Source organism: Mus musculus, chromosome 2 (genome assembly GCF_000001635.26).
Source record: "Mus musculus strain C57BL/6J chromosome 2, GRCm38.p6 C57BL/6J".
In the NCBI taxonomy this organism is placed as follows: Eukaryota; Metazoa; Chordata; class Mammalia; order Rodentia; family Muridae; genus Mus; species Mus musculus.
Window position 1 is genome coordinate 82,038,662 of NC_000068.7, and position 23,989 is coordinate 82,062,650.

General features: G+C 35.5%; 1 protein-coding gene across 2 annotated transcripts in view; it reads left to right on the forward strand.

Moving 5' to 3' along the window:
• Positions 1-11,467: 11,467 nt before the first annotated feature.
• Positions 11,468-23,989, forward strand: part of Zfp804a (zinc finger protein 804A) — a 209,751-nt gene continuing 197,229 nt past the window's right edge. Inside the window, exon 1 of one of the 2 annotated variants that reach the window (XM_011239522.3) lies at positions 11,468-15,240. In XM_011239522.3, coding sequence (XP_011237824.1) covers positions 15,130-15,240 — 111 coding nt within the window. In that variant the 5' untranslated portion in view covers positions 11,468-15,129. The remainder of the gene's footprint in view (positions 15,241-23,989) is intronic. The other variant, NM_175513.3, reaches the window with a different exon arrangement.

Here is a 23,989-nt window from a genome sequence, read left to right on the forward strand (position 1 = left end):
TTTATATTTGCTTTAAAATTATAGACTAGAGAGTAGTAGTCTCATAAACATGTCCTGTATTTTTCTCATTAGAATAATTTTGATGCATAAAACAATATGATAAGAAATAGACCACAGAGAAGATTTCATTAACTGAAAATGAAATGTGTGTGACTGAAACAGAACTGTAAGGTAATCATAGAGGCTCACTCACATGATGGTTCTGATGTTCTCATTACAGTGGGATTCACCACTTGTCACATTTATATGGTTGCAATGAAGATGGACTCCAATAAATTTAAAACATGTTCATTGCATTGCTCATACGTTTTGGAGATTTGTGATTTAACCATTGTTTTGGGAAATGTATGTTCTCTTACGTGCCACAAAATTAAATTGGTTAACTGAATTTTAGAGTACGAATACTTAGTTTCTTCCTTAGTCAGAACAAGTTTGTTACTATTAAAATCTGTTTTCTGTAGTTCTTTGTGTAGTGTTGAAGCCTCATAGGCATGTCCTCATCCACTTTGGCAGATTCATTTGTGTCTCCTCTGTTTGACTAAGGTTACATAAAGAATTAAAGGCAACTGTTGAAAGCTGGGAGTGGGACAAGAGGTCTTCTCCAGGGAAGAGAATACCAACAGTGGTCTAATGGTTGTTAGCACTTAAAACAGCCATACAAGTAACAGTACACGACTGACTAGGCTATATTTGTTAATATATATGTATATAAACATATGTCTAATAACAATTATTGTAAAAGAGGCCATAAATACAAAGGAGAAAGGGGAAGGATGTATGTGAGTATTTTGAGGGAAAAATGGGAAGGAGACAGGTTATAATGACAAAGTGAGTACTCACAGGAAACTTGAAAAATACACAACTATGTTTTCATTTATTACCAGACAGTTAGATGTGATTTATGAAGTCCCACAGCCTGTATTTGTAATAAACCTTGAGAGTTTATTAAGTTTGTATTAGGTCCATGTTTTCAATTATTCGTAATTCTAATTATGTGCTTTTATTGATCTTTTAATAATAAAGTTGGTGATTTACTTTATACTTGGTCTACTTAAATAAACCATTAAATTGACTTTTTTTCCCCTGTTGGGTATAGCTCTCAAGTAAATAGAATGATCCAAAAGTGGTAACACCAAATAAGCCTATTAATATCCAAAATATAATTTTATTTTCATCTAGTTCCTTTTTACTATATTTTGACATGTCAAAAGAAAACCTGTAGGTGTTCCAAGAATGCTTCTATTTCAATAAAAAATATACTTTTCAAAGAAAATTAAAAGAAAAGAATGTTGCTGCCTTTGACAAGTGTCAGTGAGGCCTGCCATTGGCCTACAAACTAAATTTGCTTTCACACGTGTTTATTATACACTTGTTGCAAATTTTAGAAATAAAAAAGAACATCGTTGTTCCTGTACAACCCCAAAATAGAAGAATCCATGATGATGTTTTATAAATTAATTGAAATATTGTTATAAGTGAAGTCCATATGACAAGTTCTCTACTTAAATAGATATTATATGTAATTCTGTGAGTCTAATGACTTGCATAAGTCAACAACATAGAGATTTCAGGACAGCATCCTGCTAGAAATGACAAGAGAATTCTTTTCTTTTCTTTTTTTATTCTTTTCTCATTCACTATAAACTGAATGCAGTGACTTCTCCCACCACTTCTCCCATTTCCCACTCCTCCCCACCTCTCATCTCCCCCAGATACACATTTCCCAAGGGAACTTCTTAAAGGAGGAAATTAAGGAAAGGATTTACTGCTGCAATGGTAATCACATGGGAGCAAACTTTAAAAGAAGTACATTTATTATAATAGAAGAAGTCATGAAATGCAATTTTATAAAATGCTTATAGAAAGCAGACAAGCAGAAAATAGAAAACTAAAAACAGAGCATATCCAACAAAGATAAAGATCTTACTGGAAGCATGGGAATGTTGTCACTTCATCAGAACCAAGGGGATTTATTTTAGGAAGGCAAAGCCAATTAAACTCTTTTATAAAAGTCATTTGCCAAGTACTAATTATCCAGAATGAAAACTTAAATAAGAAAAGCCATATGGTTATACCAAATGATTCACAAAAGGCACTGGATGAAAATTCACCATCCATTCAAGAAAAAAAAAAAAAAAAACTCTTGTCATTAAGCAGGGATGGAAGAATTATCTTTAACCTGATAAGTAGATCCCACAAATATTATCTAACCTTTATGATTTGCCACAAGGCCATGGAAAAAAGCAAACATTATTTCCTTTCACAATTTTATTCATTAATAGCATACAGGTATTAAAATATACACAACTAGGAGAAATTTAGAACATAAAACTGAAAAAGAATAATAGGACCACAACATAGGCAAAACATACACCTTTTGACTTACCAAAATTACACATGCTTTTTTAAAAATTTTTTGAAATTTTATTTTAATTAGGTATTTTCTTCATTTACATTTCCAATGCTACCACAAAAGCCCCCCATACCCTACACCCCCCACTTCCCTACCCCCCCCACTCCCACATCTTGGCCCTGGTGTTCCCCTGTACTGAGGCATATAAAGGTTGCAAGACCAAAAGCATTTATGTAAATAGAGCTCACATAACATTTACCCTTGGGTCTGGATCTTTAACTTGATTTTTTGTGAATAATAACTTTTGTTACATATATCATTTATCAATCTGTCTCCTTTTACTACTGAATAATCTTTGTACCCATCCATGCACCTTCACATTACTTATTTACAAGTTGATGAGCATTTGAGTACTTCTGATTTAAAGGAAATAGAAATAAAGATACTATTAATAAATTAGTATGTTCAAGTTTTAGAATATAATGACAAGGCAATATAAAACAATAGCTCTCAATCTGTGGGTTGCGAATCTTTTAAGGGTTGAATCATTTTACTGAGGTCACCTAAGACCATTGGAAAGACAGATATTTATACTATGATACATACTAGTAACAAAATTATAGTTATTAAGTAAAAAATGAAAATTTCATCATTGGGGACCTCCTCAGCATGAGGAGGGTTGTAGCATTAGGAGGTTGAGAGCCACAAATATAAAGTACAATAGTATTGAAACCACTCAATTGGATATCTAACTTATTTTTCAGCTACATGATTTTTAAAATAACATAATGACACCAGTTTTGTGTGTTCTTTAAGCACTAAAATTCTGATGGATTAAAATTAAGTTCTTGGAAAATCATAGAAGGAGAATATAGCTCAAAACTAGTCACATTTTCCAATTGCTTTTTATATATTTTTGCTTATACATGTATAGCTGTACTCCTCATGGTTAGTCGGAGAGACTAACCCTCTTTCTAGAGTACACAGTACATAATGTAAAGAAGTGTAATTGGTCAAAATGATGAGGACAAGAGACTGTGCAATCAACCCTAAAGGAGACACATTGCTCACCTTTACTACCTCTCAGTTTCACGGATTTTGGAAGAAAGGATATAAGAGCTGAAAGATGAAAAAGAGCAGTAAAATGGTGTCTTCTGGACATGGAATTGCAGCAGCTTTGGTTACATGTACAGATCTACACAAGATACAACGCAGACAATCCTGTCATAAATAAGGAGGCAGTATAAAACTTTTACCTCTTAAAGAGAAGCTTGATAGTTGATAGCTGCCAGGAGAGGCAGACTCATTCCTTCTTGACAGCATTCTGAGTAACCATGCTCCGGTGGATGGTTCCCCAGCTCTAAACACAGTGGCATTGTTTGTAAACATATTAAAGATTTTATGTTGTGAGAAATACATGTTGGGGTGAGGGTGGGCTGAGTTTGAAGAGAGATACAAGTGTGGATGCAGTGCTATTTTTTTTTCAAATACAGAAAAATCATAAGTTAAAAATGTTCATGTAGTTATTTATTTTGTGAACATCCAAGTATAATGAAAGAAAATTATTAGTAACAAGAGATTTTATAGAATGGCTAAGAAATGTATTCTCCAAAAGATCATGATATAAACATGTACAAAGCTAGCATCAGAATTTCAAGACACATGGGACACGATTATCACCGAAGTGAATTTTAAAATAGGCAGAAACATTCTTATGGTGGGAAACATCAAAACCTCTCATCCAGTATTGATATATCAAAGAGAAAGAAAGTTAGCATAAATGAAGGGAAGTTGGGATGGCATTATCAGTCAACTTGAATTGGCAACTGTGTGTTTACTCCATTTAGATTGAAACTCATGACCATACAAGGTTGTGCCTTAGATTTTATAATAGCTTTATTCTTTTTTTATTTTTTATTAGATATTTTCTTCATTTACATTTCAAATGCTATCCCGAAAGTCCCCTACACCCTCCCCCCACCCTACTCCCCAACCCACCCAATCCTGCTTCCTGGCCCCTGCGTTCCCCTGCACTGGGCCATATGAACTTCACAAGATCAAGCTTTATTCTTAATTTTGAAAATTTGAAAACAATGAAATCTGCAATGTGATTCTTCTGCTTCTGTCTGTTTATGACTTATTGATCATCTTTTGTTATTATGAAACTTTTGTTATTATGGAACTTCTGCATAGATATACAGTTTTCTTAATTTACCACTGAAGGGCAATATTAAATGTATGGACATACCAATTTTTATTAGAATATTCTGTTTACTAAGTTAGTGATGTATGTAATGTATTTCAAATTAATGAGTTTTAAAATTCTTAAGAGAATGGAAAATTCACTTAACTAGAACATTTAAATTCCCCAGTGATGGCAAGTAAATTATTTCTTAATTATATGGTAAATTATGTTCTGAATTCAACAGCAGCAATTAGACTATATGTAAAGGATTCATCCTTTAGGATGAAATGGCATTATATAGAAGGCATTTTCTCATTTGACCTTTCAATGCAATATTAAACTGTCATGAATATCTAAATCATTAATAAATGACCAAATTATATTTGTGTGTCATGGTGAAAGAATGATGCTTAGCCTTGACAGAAAAATTATATGTAAGAAATATATGTTTTCCTTTCAAGAAAACTTTTTCTATACTTTGTGTAGCATTGAAAGAGAAAATGAAGAATTCATATTTTGTAAAGTTTTGGTAGTTATACAACTGTAGACTTTTTTTTCATTTTGAAAATTCCCCGAATACCATCTTAGAGTGCTGAATGAATATTTTGCATATACCTCACAGGGCACACAGACATACCTAGATAAAAATTATTTAAAGTCAGAATAGACAAACCAAACAACCCATGAAGGAAACAGGTACTTAGAAATAAACCTTTTCACTGATATATTCTACTTTTAAATTTTGTACTGACCTCTAAAACTTTTGAAACATTAAGTTGCATGTGATATTGCAGTTCCTTGAGATTTTTTAAAATGATTCCTTAGATTATATAAGCTATTGTTTTTGAAATGGAATTTTCAAAATGCCAAGTCTTGGGAAGTTCTGGATCTTAATGTTGATCACTTGGCCACCTTATAGTGTACAGATTCTTATGAAAAAAATGTCTTTTACTTAAAAATTATACCTACTCTGCCAACATAAATTGTTAAATGCATAATTCACATGACTATTTTAATTTAAATCATAAAATTTCTTAGGAAGTGTCATATAGAAGTAACACATAATATCCAATCTATCTTAATAGAACAATCTATAAGGACATTTCTCATCCTCGACATAATGTAGAAAAGACAATACAGGAATACTCGACTTCTTCCCCATCTTCTTAGAATCTAAGCACATAAAATGCTATTGGTTCATCCAAAAGGCAAACACCACTCTCCTCGGTTTGCTTTGTTTAGGGTCATACCACAAATGAAAGAATGGTAGGAAAGAATGGGTCAGGGGTGAGGAGTTGGCTGAGATGGTAACGGTGCCTCTGGACAAGTCTGAGTAAGCTGAGTTCCATTCCTATGACCCACGTGGATGGCAGAGAGAGAGAGAGAGAGTAGACATCCACTTGTTATCTTCTGACCTCCACTGCCATGGTTTGGAATGTGTGCTCCATCAGATAAACACACACACACACACACACACACACACACACACACACACTCGCGTGAGAGAGAAAGAGAGAGAGAAAAGTAAATTATACATGTCAAAAAGGGAAAAATGAGTTCTTTGAGAAAATAAGTTAGGCATACATGAGTAATGAACTATAAATACATTTATAAATTCTAATTTATGCTCATAAACATACTATTAAATATTTTGTGTTTTGTAAGGTGTACATTTAATACTAGCCAGTAAAATCATGCTGTTTTGTTTTACATTTGTAAATTTTTGACTGAATATGTGTGTCCTATATGTTGAAACTATTTGTATCTTGAAGTTATTATTTTCAATATGGAAGCACATGAAAGTGAGACTTTTGGATGCAATTAGGTCGTGTATATCATCACTTTATGAAAGGATTAGTAGGCTCCTGGGAAATGACAGAAAATTTCTGATCAGTTTGCTATATGAAGATGCAAAAGTATTAGCATAAGACTATGACCTAAAAAGGGAACCCCCACCAGACTGAAAGAACCAAAAACGATTCCTTGGTTCATCAGTCATCATGATAAGAGGAACATATGTCTTAGTCTCTGGACTTCTATGCTTTTATTATATGAAGTTGAGTTTACGAACTTATAAATCACCTTGATAAGTTAATAAACTATATATGGTCTCCATTTATTTGGTTTTAAGTCAATGAGACAACATAAATTGGAAATCTTAGTCAAAGTGGTGTTTTGCTCTAATTTATTATTATTATTATATCTTTTATTTTACATCCAGTTTTTATCCCCCTCCTGGTCTGCTTTCTGACTCTTTCTCACCTCATACCTCCTCCCCTCTTCTCCTCCTCCCCTAGTCTCCATGAGGATGTCCCTGCCCCTAAACACCAGACCTCCTCACTTCCTGGGGCCTCAAGTCTCTCGAGGGTTAGGTTCACCTTCTCTCACTGAGGCCAGACCAGGCAGTTCTCTGCTATATATGTGTCAGAGGCTTCATATCAGCTAGTGTATGCTGCCTGGTTTGAGGATCAATTTCTGAAGTCCAGATTAGTTGAGACTGCTGGCCTTTCTCTTCAGCTTCTTCCACCTTTTGCCTATTTCAACCACAGGGGTCTCAGACTTCACTCCAATGGCTGGGTGTAAGTATCTGCATCTGACTGTTTCAGCTGCTTGTTGGGCCTTTCAGAGGGCAGTTGTGCTAGGCTCCTGTTTGTAAGCACACCATAACATCAGCAATAGTGTCAGGCCTTGAGGCCTCTCCCCTGAGCTGGATCCCAATTTGGGCCTGTCACTGGACTTCCTTTCCTTCAGGCTCTTCTCCATTTATGTCATTGCAATTCCTTCAGTCAGGAACAATTCTGGGTCAGAGTTTTCAACTGTGGGATGGCAACTCTGTCCCTCCAATTGATGCTCTGTTGTTCTACTTGAGGTAGACTCTACAAGTTCCCTCTCTCCACTGTTGGGCATTTCATCTAATCTTATTGGAAAAGGAAAGGTGAGAAAATGAGGACAGTTTGGTATCTATCCTACTAGGAAATGTCTTGTCTTGATCTCTAGGCCTTTTTTTTTTTTCAAATGTGTTCAGTAATAAAGTCACAACAGTTTTCAAATCTTAGTAGGAGGAATTCTATGCTGTGGTTTTATTTGTACAAATTTTGTGCAATGCATTGTTTAAATTCTAGAAAGAATTTTCAAGGTCACAAATGACCTTCCAGATGGCAATCTTCAGGTCATATCTTGAATTGTATGGAACTACAGTCAAGACTTCCCATTCTTTATGAACACCAACTCCTTACAAGCCTCTCCTTGCTTGAGCATTATCCCTTTTTGAAGCCAGTCCCCTCTGTCCACCTTTTTATAGGGACATTTCTGGACTTCACATGCTCTTGGTTTTAAAGCTCTTTTTGGAATCTTTAATTCTTCTGTTGGACACTTTGCCTGGTATTATCCCTGTTCTGGGGATGTCCTTATAACCTCATGTGTTCTTACACAGATATAAATGTTACTGATATGCTCATTGCTTCAAAGTAACTCTCAATGCTGTGTCTGCATTCCATGTCAGGTAATCTCTATTGGTTCTACTTATGTGTCAACAAATAATCCAAATACCATAAATTAATCTGATATTTAGCATTTTCAGAATATTACTTTGCTCTAGACTTCCCAGTCTCAGAAAATCATATCCTTATTCTCTCATTTGCTAGGGTCAAAATATTTTACTTATTAATGTGTCTATTATATCACAACTAATCTGATAGTTAGTACCATCAATTTCAACTCTAAATGCATTTGCTCAAACTGCTCCCACCTTATTATTTCCATTTAAAGGCTTAGATAAATTGCTGTGATGTTAATGTTCACTGAAACCATTTTACATATTCTTTCTTGGTCTTTGACTAGGAAGGGGTGTAGTGTCTCTTCCCTGTTTAAAAAACATTAATTGCATTATGTCATCTCTTAATACCATATGTACTGTTTACATATTATTTAGATGTAGGGAAAGCCCAGAAAATACTTCAATCGTTCTTCCTACAATGAGCCTTTGCTATCTTCCTTTTGTATTAGATTTTACCAAGGTGTGTATATATACATTTATGAATGTCTGACTATTCTCTTTCTCTTCCTCCCCAGGTTTTTTTCTCTTATATTTTTATCTTTAAGCTCATGCTTAGAACAACAAACACAGTCATATTTATATGTGTGTGTATACATATATATGTGTGTATATATGTATATATGTGTGTGTATATATATACGATACATTTCTTTACATATTTGCACTTGTTAATATTTTAAGTATGTTTTATATATTTTAAAAATATATATTTATATATTTTAAGTATATACTCATCTCATTTATATACAAATCAAAATTATATTACATGCTTTGTAGACTTGCTGCTTACATTTCCTATGTAAAAAACCAAATAAGTAATTCTACCAAATCAATGGGTATAAATATGCTTTATAATTTAATAGATTCTCAGAAGTTTAGCTTATATAATGTATTATGTAACTACTTCCTGTGGATAGCTAGATTTTTATAAGGATAAACAACTGAACAATGTTGTATAAAACCTCCTGATAAATATCTTTTTAAACACATACTCATATTCTGTGTAGCAAGCTCCAGTAATGACATAGCTGAGTCAATTTTACACACAATTCTAATTTTGACACATATTGCTATATTTCTTTCAAAATCCTATAAAACATTGAAATGTAAAAATTGCTCCTTTCTTAACATAAAATAATATATCTTAATGCTACTCCTTTTGGTGGAAAAGTTATGTAGCATCCAATTCCATTAATTTCTTTGGCAATATGTTGGAAATATAGCTTTGGCTCTTAAATTAGCATACTCTGGCTCTTCTCCCAGGGTACTTAGAAGAATTGACAAGGAAAGAGGGGAAAAGGCTTTGAAATTATCAGTTTTTACTAAATATGGTATAGAGAACAAGCACATATTATCTCTTTAGGGAATATGTAAAAATATTTTATAGGGTAAATAACTTATTTACCCTTTAAGATTGAACAAAAGAAAAATAATTTTACATTTGCCTTACTTTTTCCATTCCCACAATACAGAAATAGTTATGACCCACCCACTGAAGGATTAAAACAAGATGGGGTTTTGTTATGCTTGGTTATTATAAGCTTTGAGTAAGTATGCTATCTGAGAATCAAAGTTAAAGCTTGAAAATACATAGGATAATAGCTCGTATATCCACTTTATTTGAAAGGTTAAATAAAAGAAGTTAGAAGACTTTGAATCAGAAACCATCTCAAGGGGTTGCTTTAGTTGAAGATAAATTCTTGTGAGATGGTCATAACAGTCTACAGAAACATTGGTTCTAAACTTCATTGATTTTGACCTACATTTGACTTTGTAACATCTCTAATTTAAAGATGGCATATTATCAGTGACTTGGTGGAGTTAATTAGTGGTGTGTTTTCATTCACAGTGGAGAATTTTAAGTCTTGGGCTAAATTGTAGTGGATTGACTGTTATTGAATATACAGAGCTTAAAATTTGTGTTTCAGCATATAAAATTGAAATAGAAAAATCAGAAATGTCTGTATAGAATCAATTAAAGGAATAGGAATTTGACAGTAACTTTGTAAATTATCATCAATCAATAAGCCATACAATATTGTTATTGCCTGAAGATAAGGTGAGTACTGATATTATTTGATATATAATATACTTCATAACTTGTTTATAGCATTGTTTCTCATATTTGAATAGTGTGAATATTCTCCTAAAAGATTTATTCATAGAGAAATTTACTCATGGCATAATTTCACTTAAATTTGTTACCATCAAACTAATTATACAACCCCATATGCTTATAGAACTTATGTAAAAACAAAACAAAGAAAGAAGGCAAATAAAAATACAACAGGCAAAATATCCAATTTACAATCTTAATTTACTACAACAGATGATGCTGCCTTGCTGAAGTTGCTTAAACATGATTCTGTTTATGACTGTTTGTCAAAACTGGTCTCAAAGTGTCGGAAGTGCATGGTTCCTTGCATGGTCTGAGGTGATAGCATCATTATATGTTTCCAATATAGATGTACAACACCTTTGATAAGGATGCCATGATATAATTTGGCCTTACATTAGAACAAATAAATCATCAATCTGTGGAATTATGTGATTCTTCCTTATTGCATCAACATAATGAAATCAATAATATTTGACATCAGCATAATTCCAAATATGTGTAACTGTAGAACTCAAACAGAGGAAGCACTTAGTTACATGTTATCTAGTCAGATGGTTATACATTTCATCCAAAATGTTCTGAGAATCTATTACAGACACTCATGACAGATGCATTTTATTTGTTTGTTTGTTTGTTTGTTTGTTTGTTTTTTTCAAGGATAACCAGCAGGAAAAATAAAAACTCAGCTAAGAGAATGTACATAAAGCGAGGTGACTGGGATACAGAACTTGACCTAATTTGGGGGGGTCATTCAACTGAGTTCTGTAAAGTTGTTTACAAGAGTAAAAATAGAGTTGTTTAATAGAGTAGAAATGCCTAGTGATTTCTATGACAGTAACTGGAGGTTGTAACATATAGCATCCATTAACTTCACAGACTGGATTTACCCACTTGAAATCAACTGTGCTGGTTGAATCAAGGTAAGGAATCAGGACCAAGGCATCCAGCCATTGGTCTTCTCTTTATCTGAGATCTTGTTCTTTTATATTATTAGGGTAACACCTCTGTCCTGAAGACCAGGATAGGCTAGATGCACATGTAGAGCAATGCTCAGGGCATAGCTGCCGCCTGATGTCCGGATCTGATCTGAGTTTAGGAAAGAGTGGTGATACCAAGCACAAAGTGCAGGAAGTTTTATTTATTTATGTTTTAAATGCAATTTTAGAAGAGGAAAAACTGAACTAGATGAAACAAAAGTAAATTACGTATCTTATACTAATGCATATTTTATATTTAAAAATTTAATTGTTCTTTTCAGCCAGAGTTGGGAATTGAGCACAAGTGATATATAACTAATCCATAAAATATTTTAAACAGTTTGTGATTAAGATATATTGAGTATGCATATTATAATAAGCAGTTATATATTTAAGTCATATAAGAGTGCTGTAGAAAAAAATTATATTTTAAAATGAGAATGGCTCTCTAAAACAACACATGCCAATAGTTACTCAAAGTGTTACAATACCAGGATAGTTTTTAAGTAATAGAAATAGACCACATAGCTTTAAGTTATTATTGCAAAACCAGTGGCCATTCTCTAGATGAGTAAAAGCCTTACATTAAATACTTGATTAAAATATTAATAAAATCACCATTACCCAGTGTTTGCTTCTTAGTATTGGAAACATGTTTTCCACAATAATGTGGTTTTCTTAAAAATTTGTTATATTGTTGTAATGGTGAACAGCCTGCTGGCCACAGTGACTATTAAGTATGGTTACTACTTTCATTTTAATGACTATTTTGGCTATGAACACTAACTTGTTCAAACTATAGGCATAGAAACGTGGTAATTGCACTGAGTTAGTATTTGTGTATAAAGAAACAATATAGCTATATTCCATACACTTATTTGACATTCTTTTATAACTGCATTCTTCATGAATTGGTGGTAAATCGATGCTGTTATATGTATTAAAAAATAAGGTTTCCTGTGACCAATGCCCCACTCCTTTATATCAAGGATGTAAAAGTTGAAAATATTCTGACAGGAGAATGATTCTTGCTAGAAATTGCTGAGGGTTTTCACTGGAGTATATTTTTATAGTATGCCTGTGTGTAGGCATACACTGAGAACTCACATGCAGCCTCTATTTCTTGTCACATAAATCTTTAGATGCTTTTGCTGTCTAGATAACTTCCTAAGCCTCAACCAAGTGATGCAGAAATTAGATTAACTTGGAGTTGCAGTCACTCAGCATTATCTGAGATTTTGTGAACAAACTGAAAAATATTGACAGCATAACTATTTAGGTAAGTATGTACATATGGCTGTATATGTATATGTGTGTGCATGGTATATAAATACACGTGTCTATATTACCATACTATACACATATGCATGTACAGGTGAACATATAATGAACATGTGCATGCTTCCTCTAAAAGAACAATATGACATTTGACACAACTGCTGTCCAGTGTTCCCTGGAACAATTCAGGTAGCTGTTTCTCATTTTCTGAACTAAACATTGAGCTCTAGGCTACAAAGATATGACCATCACAACAGAAGTATTCTGTGTAAAAATTATTTGCAAACTAGCCTAGCTTACGTTATTTTGAGTTATGTACTTACAAAAATTAAATACATATGGCTCAATCTTTTATGGGTGTCTCTTTACTTTCCTAAGATATATCTTTGCTCTGCTTCATGGAACTCAGTACATTTTCCTCTCTAATAATGTTTTGAAAACTTCAAATATATAGTTGAGTCTTCAGTCCTTCTCAAGTGATGCCTGCAGAGAAAGCCTACATGCTCTGGTAAACAAACAAACAAATAATAAACAATTCTCAAGTGAAGAGAGTCAGAAATTCCTTTAACTTCCAATATTGACTATTTTTCCAGCGTAATTGTGTTCATTCTGAGTTCTACATATTTCTGGGTGACCTCCTCCCCACAGCACACAAGTTTTCTGAGTTTCTACTTCTCTTTCTCCCAAGACTTCCAGACTCCCCCAAGTGGATATCAGAGAAATTTTGTCTGCTTCTTCTAAAATAACCGACACTTCATAATGAGGTTTAATCAATACGCATCAAGTATTTTCTAATTGAAGCATGATACATGGAAAATTTCTTTTTATATAAATCTAACACTCCCCCGCTATACCCTATAATTTATAATTCACTCACATGACTGCCACCTCTTTTAGCAAGACTCCCCCATTCTATCTTCTTTGAAGAAGTGAAATCAAACTGTCAGACTCATTTAAGTACCATATTATGGGTTATGGGGAAGAGGCTGTCATTGTTACCTAAAATTCTATATATAGGGCACACATACTCGACCGTATTTTAGTCTTGGCCCACGGATAAACAAGATAAACACAGCTTGTATCGGACTGCAGTTTTCTCTGTCATAGGGGGCATCAGAATGTCTGGAATCTGCTTTAACCAATTAAGCCTTTCAAAGCAAAAGGGAAATAAAGCCTTCAGTAAATCCATTGAAGGCACCATGTCCCAGACTCCCATGCCTGGTATCGATCTTTTTAAGTGCCGACTAATGAGTCCTATGGTAGTAGCAGATCTATGGTGTGTGTATCTGTGGTGCTCCCACTCCACCACCTCAAAGGAGCTAAACTTACACAGGTCAGTGGATCACCTGGGAAGGGGTAGGGTAGAAGCAGTCCTTGCTGATGGCTGCCTTGACCCTTTAAAATCCAACCGGAATCTCTGCTGAAGACCGCAGACCGGATTCCCTACTTTCTGTGACAAGCGCAGGAGTTTGTGTGCAGCTTTTCCTTTCAGGTCGCTTCTAGGGCGAAGGCTTCTGTTTTTGTTCAGCACCTCTCTGGCATGGGAGCTCCTGGCAGCGGCTTCTTTTGCCGCAAAGCATCCTTTTCCTCTCAGCTTTGGCAATTTAGGAAGAACTGATGCTCCCAGGGGAGGTGGATGAGGGGAGAGCGCCAGGAATGGGAGCACATCCATCAGGAGTCCCTGCTTCTCCCTTCTCCCTACTTCCACTCTCGTCGCCACAAATCCCCTCCCCCAAGCTCTTAGCACATAGCATTTGTGATATGTGTAACTGGGGGGCGCGGGGGTGCGGGGTATTCCATACAAAAGATGCATCAAAGCGCAGACTCCCCTAAGCCAAACCCAGAGGCACCTGGCACCTGCCCCGATTCGCTGCAATTGGAAGCGGATGGCTTGGGTACTAAATTATTAATTTATTTATTTCCCCTGCTCCCCCGCCCGCACTCCAACCCGCAGAGCAGAAGCTGCGGTCGCGTTGCTCCCCAACCCCCCAACCTCCGCCCGCACCTCGCAGGAGTCTCGCACTTGTAACCGGCCGTCGCCTCCCGGCCCCTGGCGGTCGCGACGCACTCCCACTCGTGGCCAGGCTGGCGCGGCCGTGGGTCCCGGCGGCGGGGGAGGCGGGGGGGAGGTGGCGGGTGACAGATGTACTCCTCTGACAGCTCTCAGTATCAGCCCAGTGGCTCCCTGCCATTGGCTCAGTGCGATGGACCAGCAACGCCGCGCACTATAATAACACTCATGCCTGCCAGCGGCAGCGACTGCGAGTGCGGGCGCCCGGCGCGGGGGATGCTGCGACCGCTGCCTCTGCCGCGCGGGCGGCTCCCGCTGCCCGGCTGCGCCCTACCGCGCGGGCTCTGACCGCTCCCGCCCGGTCCCGCCCGGCCCGGCCCCCCTTGTGGCTGCATCCTCCCCAGGGGCTCCACGTCCCGGTTCCTATCTCCAGGCGAGCACTGCGCCGGAGCCTAGGCGAGCGCGGCCGGCATGCGGAGGCGGCAGGGCGCGCACCGCAGCCGGGCATAAGGAACCCGCGTGCCCGCCGCCAGCGCACAGCCGGCCGCTCGCCCTGCCGCGATCCCCAGCCCACCCTCCCGGCCCCGGCTGCGGCTGAGGGTGCGGGTGCGTGGAAGCGGCGGCTGCGGAGGAGAGGCGGCGGCTGCCCCATGGAGTGTTACTACATTGTCATCAGCTCCACGCATCTCAGCAACGGACACTTTCGCAACATCAAGGGAGTTTTCCGGGGCCCTCTCAGCAAGAACGGGAACAAAACTCTGGTAATTCATTCTCTCTCTCTCTCTCTCTCTCTCTCTCTCTCTCTCTCTCTCTCTCTCTCTCTCTCTCTTTCTATTTGTCTCTCATCTAATAGGGCATATCCGGAGGGATGAGTTGACGGATGGATTTGGGAGCTTTAGTGATGTTTGGTTTGCAAGGAATTCATTTATTTCATTTATTTATCTGATGGGCGTGGGATGAGAATCGGGTATAGAAAAGGGAAGGAATCTTAGGAAAGCTCTGCCTAAATGTTTTCCTGAGACTTCATGAAGCTCTCTGTCCACCACACTCCACAGTGCTGAAGATTATAAACCTCTTCTTTCAACAGGACCTCCTAAAAATAGAAAGGATCACTAACCCCAAGTGATCCTGTGACATCTTTCCGTTTAGGCAGCTTAAAGGTGAATGGAGGTGTGGGTGTCTGATGGAGCAGCGAGCCATGTGGCTGGTGGCTTAGGGGAAGTGGCTGGATTGGGTGAGGGTCTCCGAATGAGTTTGTTTCTTGGCTCTTGGCTCTTCGCTGAAGGACTGACAGGAAACTTCTCTTGAGAAGTTTTCTGTGTGAAGCTAAGCAGAATATTCCCATCTGCCCACTACTTGCAGCTTGTCACACTTTAGAGTTTGGGGATATGGGTGGAAGGTGATCACTGTGTCACAAGTACAGACAGTAGGAAGCATGTTAGAAAACAAAACCCACACAGCTATTCTCACTGACAAGCACAGCTTGTCCTTCAGCACCCAGCAGGAAAAGCGCTCTTGATTAGTGGAAGATGTGCTGAGCATAGAGAGAGCACGGAGTAGCTTCTACTTTCCACCCAATTCCCATCATCCACAAAGGCTCATCACATCATACGCAAAGCCTCCCTACAGAACCAACTCTCATGAGCAAGGGTGTCAGGAGAAGTAACCACTTCTCCAAAGGCAGAAAGCAGCAGCGTGGAGTTCTCTTAGTATGTGCACTGAGAGTCCAGCCCAAATCAGGTGGTAAAAGTGGAAGACTTTCTGAAGTCTGTGCCCACTGGCAGACTTTGCTCTAGATTTCTCCTAGTATTTATCTGAAAAAGATAGGTAGAGTAAGTCAAGGACACACGTAGCTCAAAGCGAATATAGTTTTCAAAGCCCCAGATTCTTTATATGTTTAAAAGTATATACGCATTAATAAATAATTCCCTATTTTTTTGAGGATGAAAAGTTCTCATTTGAAGATTTAAGTGGATTGAGACACCCATGGGGTGCATTTGATGTACTCCTGATGTCTTTATTGTTCAGGATGTGTTTATTTGCTCTTTCTGTTGCACTGAGAACCCATGCTCCAGACATCATTAGTTGAGTACTATAGGGTAGGCAGAGTCTAGAAGGATTATTGAAACTGTCTGGACTCTCAGAGAGGTCAGCTAATATTTTAAACAGCCCTTTCTTCAACATTATACATTAAACTAAATATAATTTAAGGGTAAGCAAAAGAACTAGACAAGGGAGATACTTCCATTGTGCAGAGCTAAAACAGTCAAGAATTCACAGAAAAATGAGCAGTTATCTGCCAGCCCTGAACTTGTTACAGTGCTGTTCATTGTGCTTCTTCAGTCTCCTTAGACTTCCCAGGGACCAGATTTGCTCGTGGTGACTTATTTGCTGTGTATTTGAAGCTAATGAGTCCTTCCTCCCTCATGTTGACAAAGGGCAGATTAAATATGAGTTTTCCCGGTGTAACCTCATGATTAAAATGGGCACATTAAAAGCAGCCACCTAAATGAGATGGATAAATCAAAATATATGTAGATGTCAGAACAAGAAGCAGGAGAGACACAGTATGAAATGAAGCTCACAAGGTTTCTCATGACTGTAATGACTGAAACTTGTAGGGGTGTTCGTGTCAGTCCTTTCCAGACTTTTATAAGCTATCCTGTTTGAATTTATTGTGTGTGTGTGTGTGAATTTCATGATTTAAATATTCACAATTGTAATCAACTCTATTTAACACAATTTCTTTATAGGGAATATATGTTTATGTGCTCTAAGTACTTTTTAATGAGTTTTGTCAGTAAGAAAAATGAGATATATACTCTCCCATAAGTATAGTTGGAGAGTCTAGATATATTGATAAGGAATTATGTTAAGTAATAAAGACTTGTTCAACTTATATAATGATGTATTCTTGTCAGGATCTAAAATTATTTGAGCCCTTATTATATGCTATAGTTTTTAATTAAAAACACTTCATCCACAAGTTTAAGAAATATTAAGCATAAATATTAACCTAAAATTGGCATATACCATATGATGAAAATCTTCAAGTTAAAATTGATACATCCAAGGTTGTTTGTTTTAATGTTTTAGTCTTTAAGTTAACAAGCAGTTGAATTAAATGTATAGAATATTTTAAAACCTACATTCATATATCAATAATGGAAACCGGTTTATACTCCTTTATAGTTTAATTTCTAATATAGGGCTTTTCCTCTAAGATTAAGAAATTAGAATGATGTCCATGTTTAATTTCAAGGAGATATAACTAAAGCCATTCACAGAAAAAATTTAAATTTTCCCCAAGAAATTAAGTTATTTTCAATGTCCAGTTGATTAATGTGTATTTATTAATTTCTTCAAATTTCAGATTTAATGAAAGCAATTGTATAACTTACACTTAATCCTGAGATTAATTAACCATATAGAGCTTTCAATGTAGTGTGCTATTACAAATAAAAAGTTACTTGCAATACATCTGGTTTATATAGATTCCAGTGTCATTGGTTTGCTGCTTCTGTCCTATATGCAATAAGCATATATATTAATGAATTCAATGGCAACTATGAGGAAGTCCACTCAAGAAATTAACTTCTTTTCATACTTAATCCGTGACTTCCTATAGCAAAAATGGCAGCTCTCCTGTAGACCGAATACCTTGATATGAAGATATGGTTGTGTATGTATATATGCACTTATTTGTACCCCACTGTATCCACAGCATTTGAGAGTCTTGAACCTATTCATGAAATTTTCCAAATTAGCAATTTTAATACATTCAAAAGCATCCGCTTATATAATGTCTTGAAAGAAAAAAAAAAGAGAAAAGAATGGTAAAGTGACTTATTTGTGTCTGTTACAAACTGCATAACTTAATATCATGGAATGAGAAATTAATCTTTTATTAGTGACACAAATTATTAGGTAATTTTAGTAGGTAAAGTTTAAGATCTTGAATAAACTTTTTAAGCAGTCTGTTTTTGACTAGTTTGCATTAGAAACTACATTTTTTGAATAAAGTCATTTTTAATAGAATTCTGCAATTTATACACAGAAATTATTTCACCCACTTATACATTTTAAATGTTTCAATATATAATTAAATATGCAATATATATTTATGTCATTTCAATGTGTAGTATGAATTTTGACATTAGGAACTTGAGATGTCATTATTTGTTGTTCCATTGTGTCTACTAGTCGTTTGGAATTTTTATGTCTCATTTTGTGTTTAAATATCACTGAATTAAAGTACAAAAACCTGAACCACTAGTGGTGGAAGATCACACAGTAAGCCAATGTCATGATGCAGAGTTTATGGTATATTATAAATCATGGAACATAAAAGGATAAGTGTGGTAATTTAACTTAAAGATATTATTGTGTCATGTACAGTTGAAACCATTTTAGTTTTCTTCTTGTTTCCAAGTACAGAGTAATAGTGCTAAATTAAAAATATGAATTTAGATGTATTTTGCTTCTTATCCTCAAGTGGGCAAACATCCCTAACTTTTTATCAAGGTTCTATAATGACCACCATTTTTGATATGGGAAGTCCCAGACTCAGTAGAAAAGAAGTTAATTTATTGATTGGTCTTCAGTTATTGCTATTTAGTTTATTCAACTGCACTGAGATGTTTCAGCTGCACCAGATTTCTAGAGGCACCAGTGATCTGTGTTTAATGTTCTTGCTCATTTTGATTCTGCTTTAAACTTTCTTCCCATTTTCCACATTTCTTGTAACTCAGGATATTTGTCTATGTATTAATTTTAAAGTACAGAAATATATTTTTATTTTATTTGCATGTGAATATTAGAAGTGACGAAATTTAGGTTGACCTTGAGATATATACCATGTGGTCTTTTGTCATTTAAACTTAACTTGATTTTTCGAGCAATTCACTTACCTTTCCTATATCTCCTAGAAACTATGATTGAAAGGTTTCATTGACTCACTGAAACCTATTTTGGTTATACCTTATGGCTATAAGAGTGAAGATACCTATTTCTGAGTTATTTCTGAGTCGGTGACGTTGAAATATTAGTGTTGACAGATTACTATCTACAGAAGAGTTCATGAGTGAGATTGGAATTAATCAGGTAATTGAGTGGAGTGTCCATAGACATCAGCTTTAAGAGCATACTCATACAGTGATAACATACTCTTGCAAGTATCTTTTAAAAATCATGCATTCAGTATTAATGACTATGTTGAGTCTTTCTTTCCAAACTAAAGATCCCATTTACTCTTTTGTGTTATTATAGTAAAACTTTATAGAATGTACATCCTTAGAGATATTATTCAAATGAGAAAAGTCACTAAATAATTAACAGTTTATTTTCATGGCTCAACACATGTATGAAACACTATCAAGAAGAAATGCTCCTATTAAACAGTAAAACAACTCAATAACTATTTACGTAATTTGAGTAGTTACTTAGAATCTTGTATCTACTCCTCAGATGTGCACCAATATTTTGTATATTATTGAAGTTGCCAATTGCATTTTAATTTAAAAATGCTGGAAACCTAGTCCAACAATTTAATTGGGTTTTATACTGGTACTATCTTTTTATATTTATATTATTTATATTTATATGTATTGGGGCAGGTTTTTTTTAGTATGTAGTGTTTTTAAAAATTAGGATTTCAGTATCAGTTGAAAATAATATCTTCTAGGTTATCACTTCTACACTGCTTTTTTTTTCTTTAATTATTTTAACACAGAATTTTTCTATGTAGTCCTGATTGTCCTAGAATTGTCTCTGTAGAGTAGTTTGTCCTTGACCTCAGAGATCTCTTTTTATTGCTGGGTAGGGTTTTTATTTTTTAATATTACCTTCTCAAAATAATGACAACATTTAAATCTATGTATACTACCTATCAAAGTTTCCTATAGAGATATAAAATCACTTTTCTGTTTCTATATGTATTCTTCATTGGACCAAATCTAAGGAAGTCAAAAGTCTTAACATCATTTGAAGAACATTCATAATGTCTTCCATCTTCACTTGTCATATTTTGGTTGAATTAGTTGGCAGCAATACCTAGATCAGATATGTTAGGCAGTGTCATAATAAGCATATAAGCAATAGAGGATGGTATATTCCACATTTAAAGTAACAAATTTTATCTGAGAATAAAGCTCAATGGTACATAACACAGTTACCATTACCATTCATGAAGTTTTGGACTCAATTTCCAAAGTCAAAAATATATATAAAATCAAATAAAAAAACATATTTAGTTAGGCTGCCAGTACTTTAGGTATTTTCTTACTTTCTCTAGTCTTTTCAAAATTAACTTTAAATGCAGTTTTAGCATGTAGTTATTGTTAAACATAACTTGAACCTAAAATGTTTAGTTTACTTAGGTGAAGAGCATTTTATTAATGGCCTTATTAGACATTAAAATAATTAAATAATTAAAATAATTCTGATGATGTTACAACATTGTGATAGTTTCCTCTAGTGACCTACAGATGGAAGTTAGTGCTATTGAAGAGGAATGCTGTGCTCTGGAAGGTTGATAAATCACTTCAGAGAGTATAACAATTATAATTTCTGGCATGCTGTAACTTAAATTTAGGAAGGGATTACATGTTTCTGTCTATCACATTTAATGGTGCCAACCACAAGGAATATGATTAAAGCATAATTTTGCTATATTTTCTTTCTGGAAATTCTACTGAAATAACTTAATATATTTCTTTTGATTTTAAAGGGAGTCTTGCATCTAAAACAAACAAACAAAACGAAATAAAATCCAAAAATAAATGGTTATATTGTATAATGTATTTCTGATGGTGTTTATAACTGGCAAGGTTTCATTAATTTTTATAAATGTATTGTTCTCTACTTTCTAGCACAACGTAAAATAAAGTGGGGGTAATAAATAATTAATACTCAATCTTAGTTGTTAAAGTAAATGTTGTCCATTACCGGATGTACTATTCTGAACTCTTTAATAATGGCTTGGCGTCTTTGGAAGACAGGAACATACTTTCCTCAATGTAAGTACTGTTCATACACAAATGTTTGCAGTAGTAGAGCTGTGCTTCAATTCCTAGCCGTCTTAGTAAATGAGCTGTGTAGAATTCAGTGTACAGTAACTACTCATCACCCAAATGCTAATTATATTGCAGTAATGAATTATGTAAATACAGTTAGCTTCTACTCTATTAACTTAAAGTTTTTTATTAAATTGTTTTATTTATTTACATTCCAAATGTTGCCCCTTCTCAGTACCCCCTTTCTGAGTTCCTTATTCTATCCCCCCTTTTGTTTGGGTCTGAGAAGTTGTTCCCCCACCCACCCAGATATTAATTTAGTCTATAGAAGCTGGTTTCATGCTGTTTGTTGATAGTCTATCAGATCAAACACTGAGGTTTATTATAAAAGAAGAAATTCTACTTTATGATTGCTCGGTCTGCTCTTGCCCATTTCTAGTCCACCAATTATTTCCACATTCCCAATGGACCACTCACTGCAGCTACAGAACTACTTCCTTCCTATACATTTTGTGTGTACACATGTACTCTCCCATACACAAAGAAGTCTACCATTTCTATGAATTAAATTACTCGAATAACTCTGATGTGCAAAACTTCAGCTCATAAAATGTTTTCAATAAGACAACTAAAATATGAAAATACAAAGAAGGTAGTTGGATGTAAGAGGAAATAAGTGAGTTAAGGTTAACTGTAGAGGTTAAATCAAGAGCTGATTGTGACTCTTTCTGCTTTTAATAAAAATCTTATGATTATTGTTTTATACACACACACATACACATATATATTTCCTTCCTTCCTTCTTTCCTTCTTTCCTTCCTTCCATCCATCCTTCCTTCCTTCCTTCCTTCCTTCCTTCCTTCATTCCTTTATTATTCCTTCCTTCCTTCCTTCCTTCCTTCCTTCCTTCCTTCCTTCCTTCCTTCCTATAACATACCCTGTTATAATTATGCAAAACATCACCCGTACTATCTGTTATATCCCCACAGCTAATGACACGAATACTTCTTGAGGTAAAATATTAAGGTTTACTTTAAATGAAAGAAAAAAATTACACTTAATCTTTAGTAGTTTATAAAGCTTGGGTAGCATAAGAGTTTTTCTTAAGTATGTTTTAAATAGAATTGTTTAAAATTTCCATCTTTCAAAAAATTCTTCATGAAAACACACAGAATTATGGTCATATGCACCAGCTCAAGGTTACCTGGATTAGAGTTGTAGTGGAAGAATGTTGGTAGGTAACATTTGTCTTTACAAGGTAAAATATACTGTGGGAGACATGAACACTTATGAAGAAATCTCTGGACTTTTACTGTGATTAGAGCCCGTTTATGGTTATCTTAGCATTTGTCATGTTGATGGGAAATAGAACAGACTAGTAGGAGGCTGAAGGTTATATTCTATAGTGGATGAGATTATGTAGTAATGAAAGCAATGACTCTGTTTTCATCTGTGATGAGATATGACTGAGGGGCAGTCTGTATCATCCTATTCCTAGGATGAAACCTTTGATGTTCTCCTGACTTCTTGACCCAGACAAGCTCCTGCATGGAAGTTTTAGAAACTTCAATTTTTAGACTCTGATAAGACAAGGAATGGGTGATCAGAGAGAGATGAGTCAGAGGACAAGTTGATCCAGGCAAGGATTAAGGGACATCAGAGAAATGTGAATTCAAGATGGCACTTTAGGAATGTAAGAGTCAAGGAAAGTTATCAGACAGTATCGCTGTGCAGTGGTGGAAATATTTGCCCTCTTCACACTCACACACTGTCACTTTTGCAGATACTTTAGGAGTTGGCATATTTTCCACTGAGACAAAGTCAGGGTAGTCATGTTTTCAATATAGACTTTAGGTAGAATAAGAGTGAGAAATGTGAAATTTTTGAGACTTATTCATAATAGACATTTATGACATTAAAAGAACATGAGCCAACAGTTTTAAGTCCTATGAAAACATAGAGAATTATATTGAAAATCATAACCTAGATGATTGCTAGGGAATGAGGCAGAATTAGAGAATTCTGAGTTTCTTTGTTTCTTTGACCTTTAAAAATATATTTTGTAATTAAGATCTATCATTTTTCCTATTGCTTTCCCCCTCCTACAACTCCCATGTCTCTTACCTTGATGGGCTCATTTCTTGATTACTATTGTTACCTATATAATAATATAGACATAAGCACACAAATATATAAATACAACCTGCTGAGTCTGTTATTGTTGTTTGTGTCCATACAATATCATGTCTGATGACTTTGTGATGGATAACCATCTCTCCTAGAGAACCTTCTCTAGGGGAGACTAATTTCCCAAATCCTAGCAGGTACTTCTTGCCTGTTGTTGTCTACAGGTGGGACCGCATGAAATTTCCTCATTTTGAATTAGTGTTTCTATTGATGTGGTCCTTGTTCAGGTCTTGCTTAGGCAGCCATTTCTAGGAGACATAGTCTCACTGCCGACTTCCTGTTCTTCTGGCTCTTACAATCTTCTTGTTGT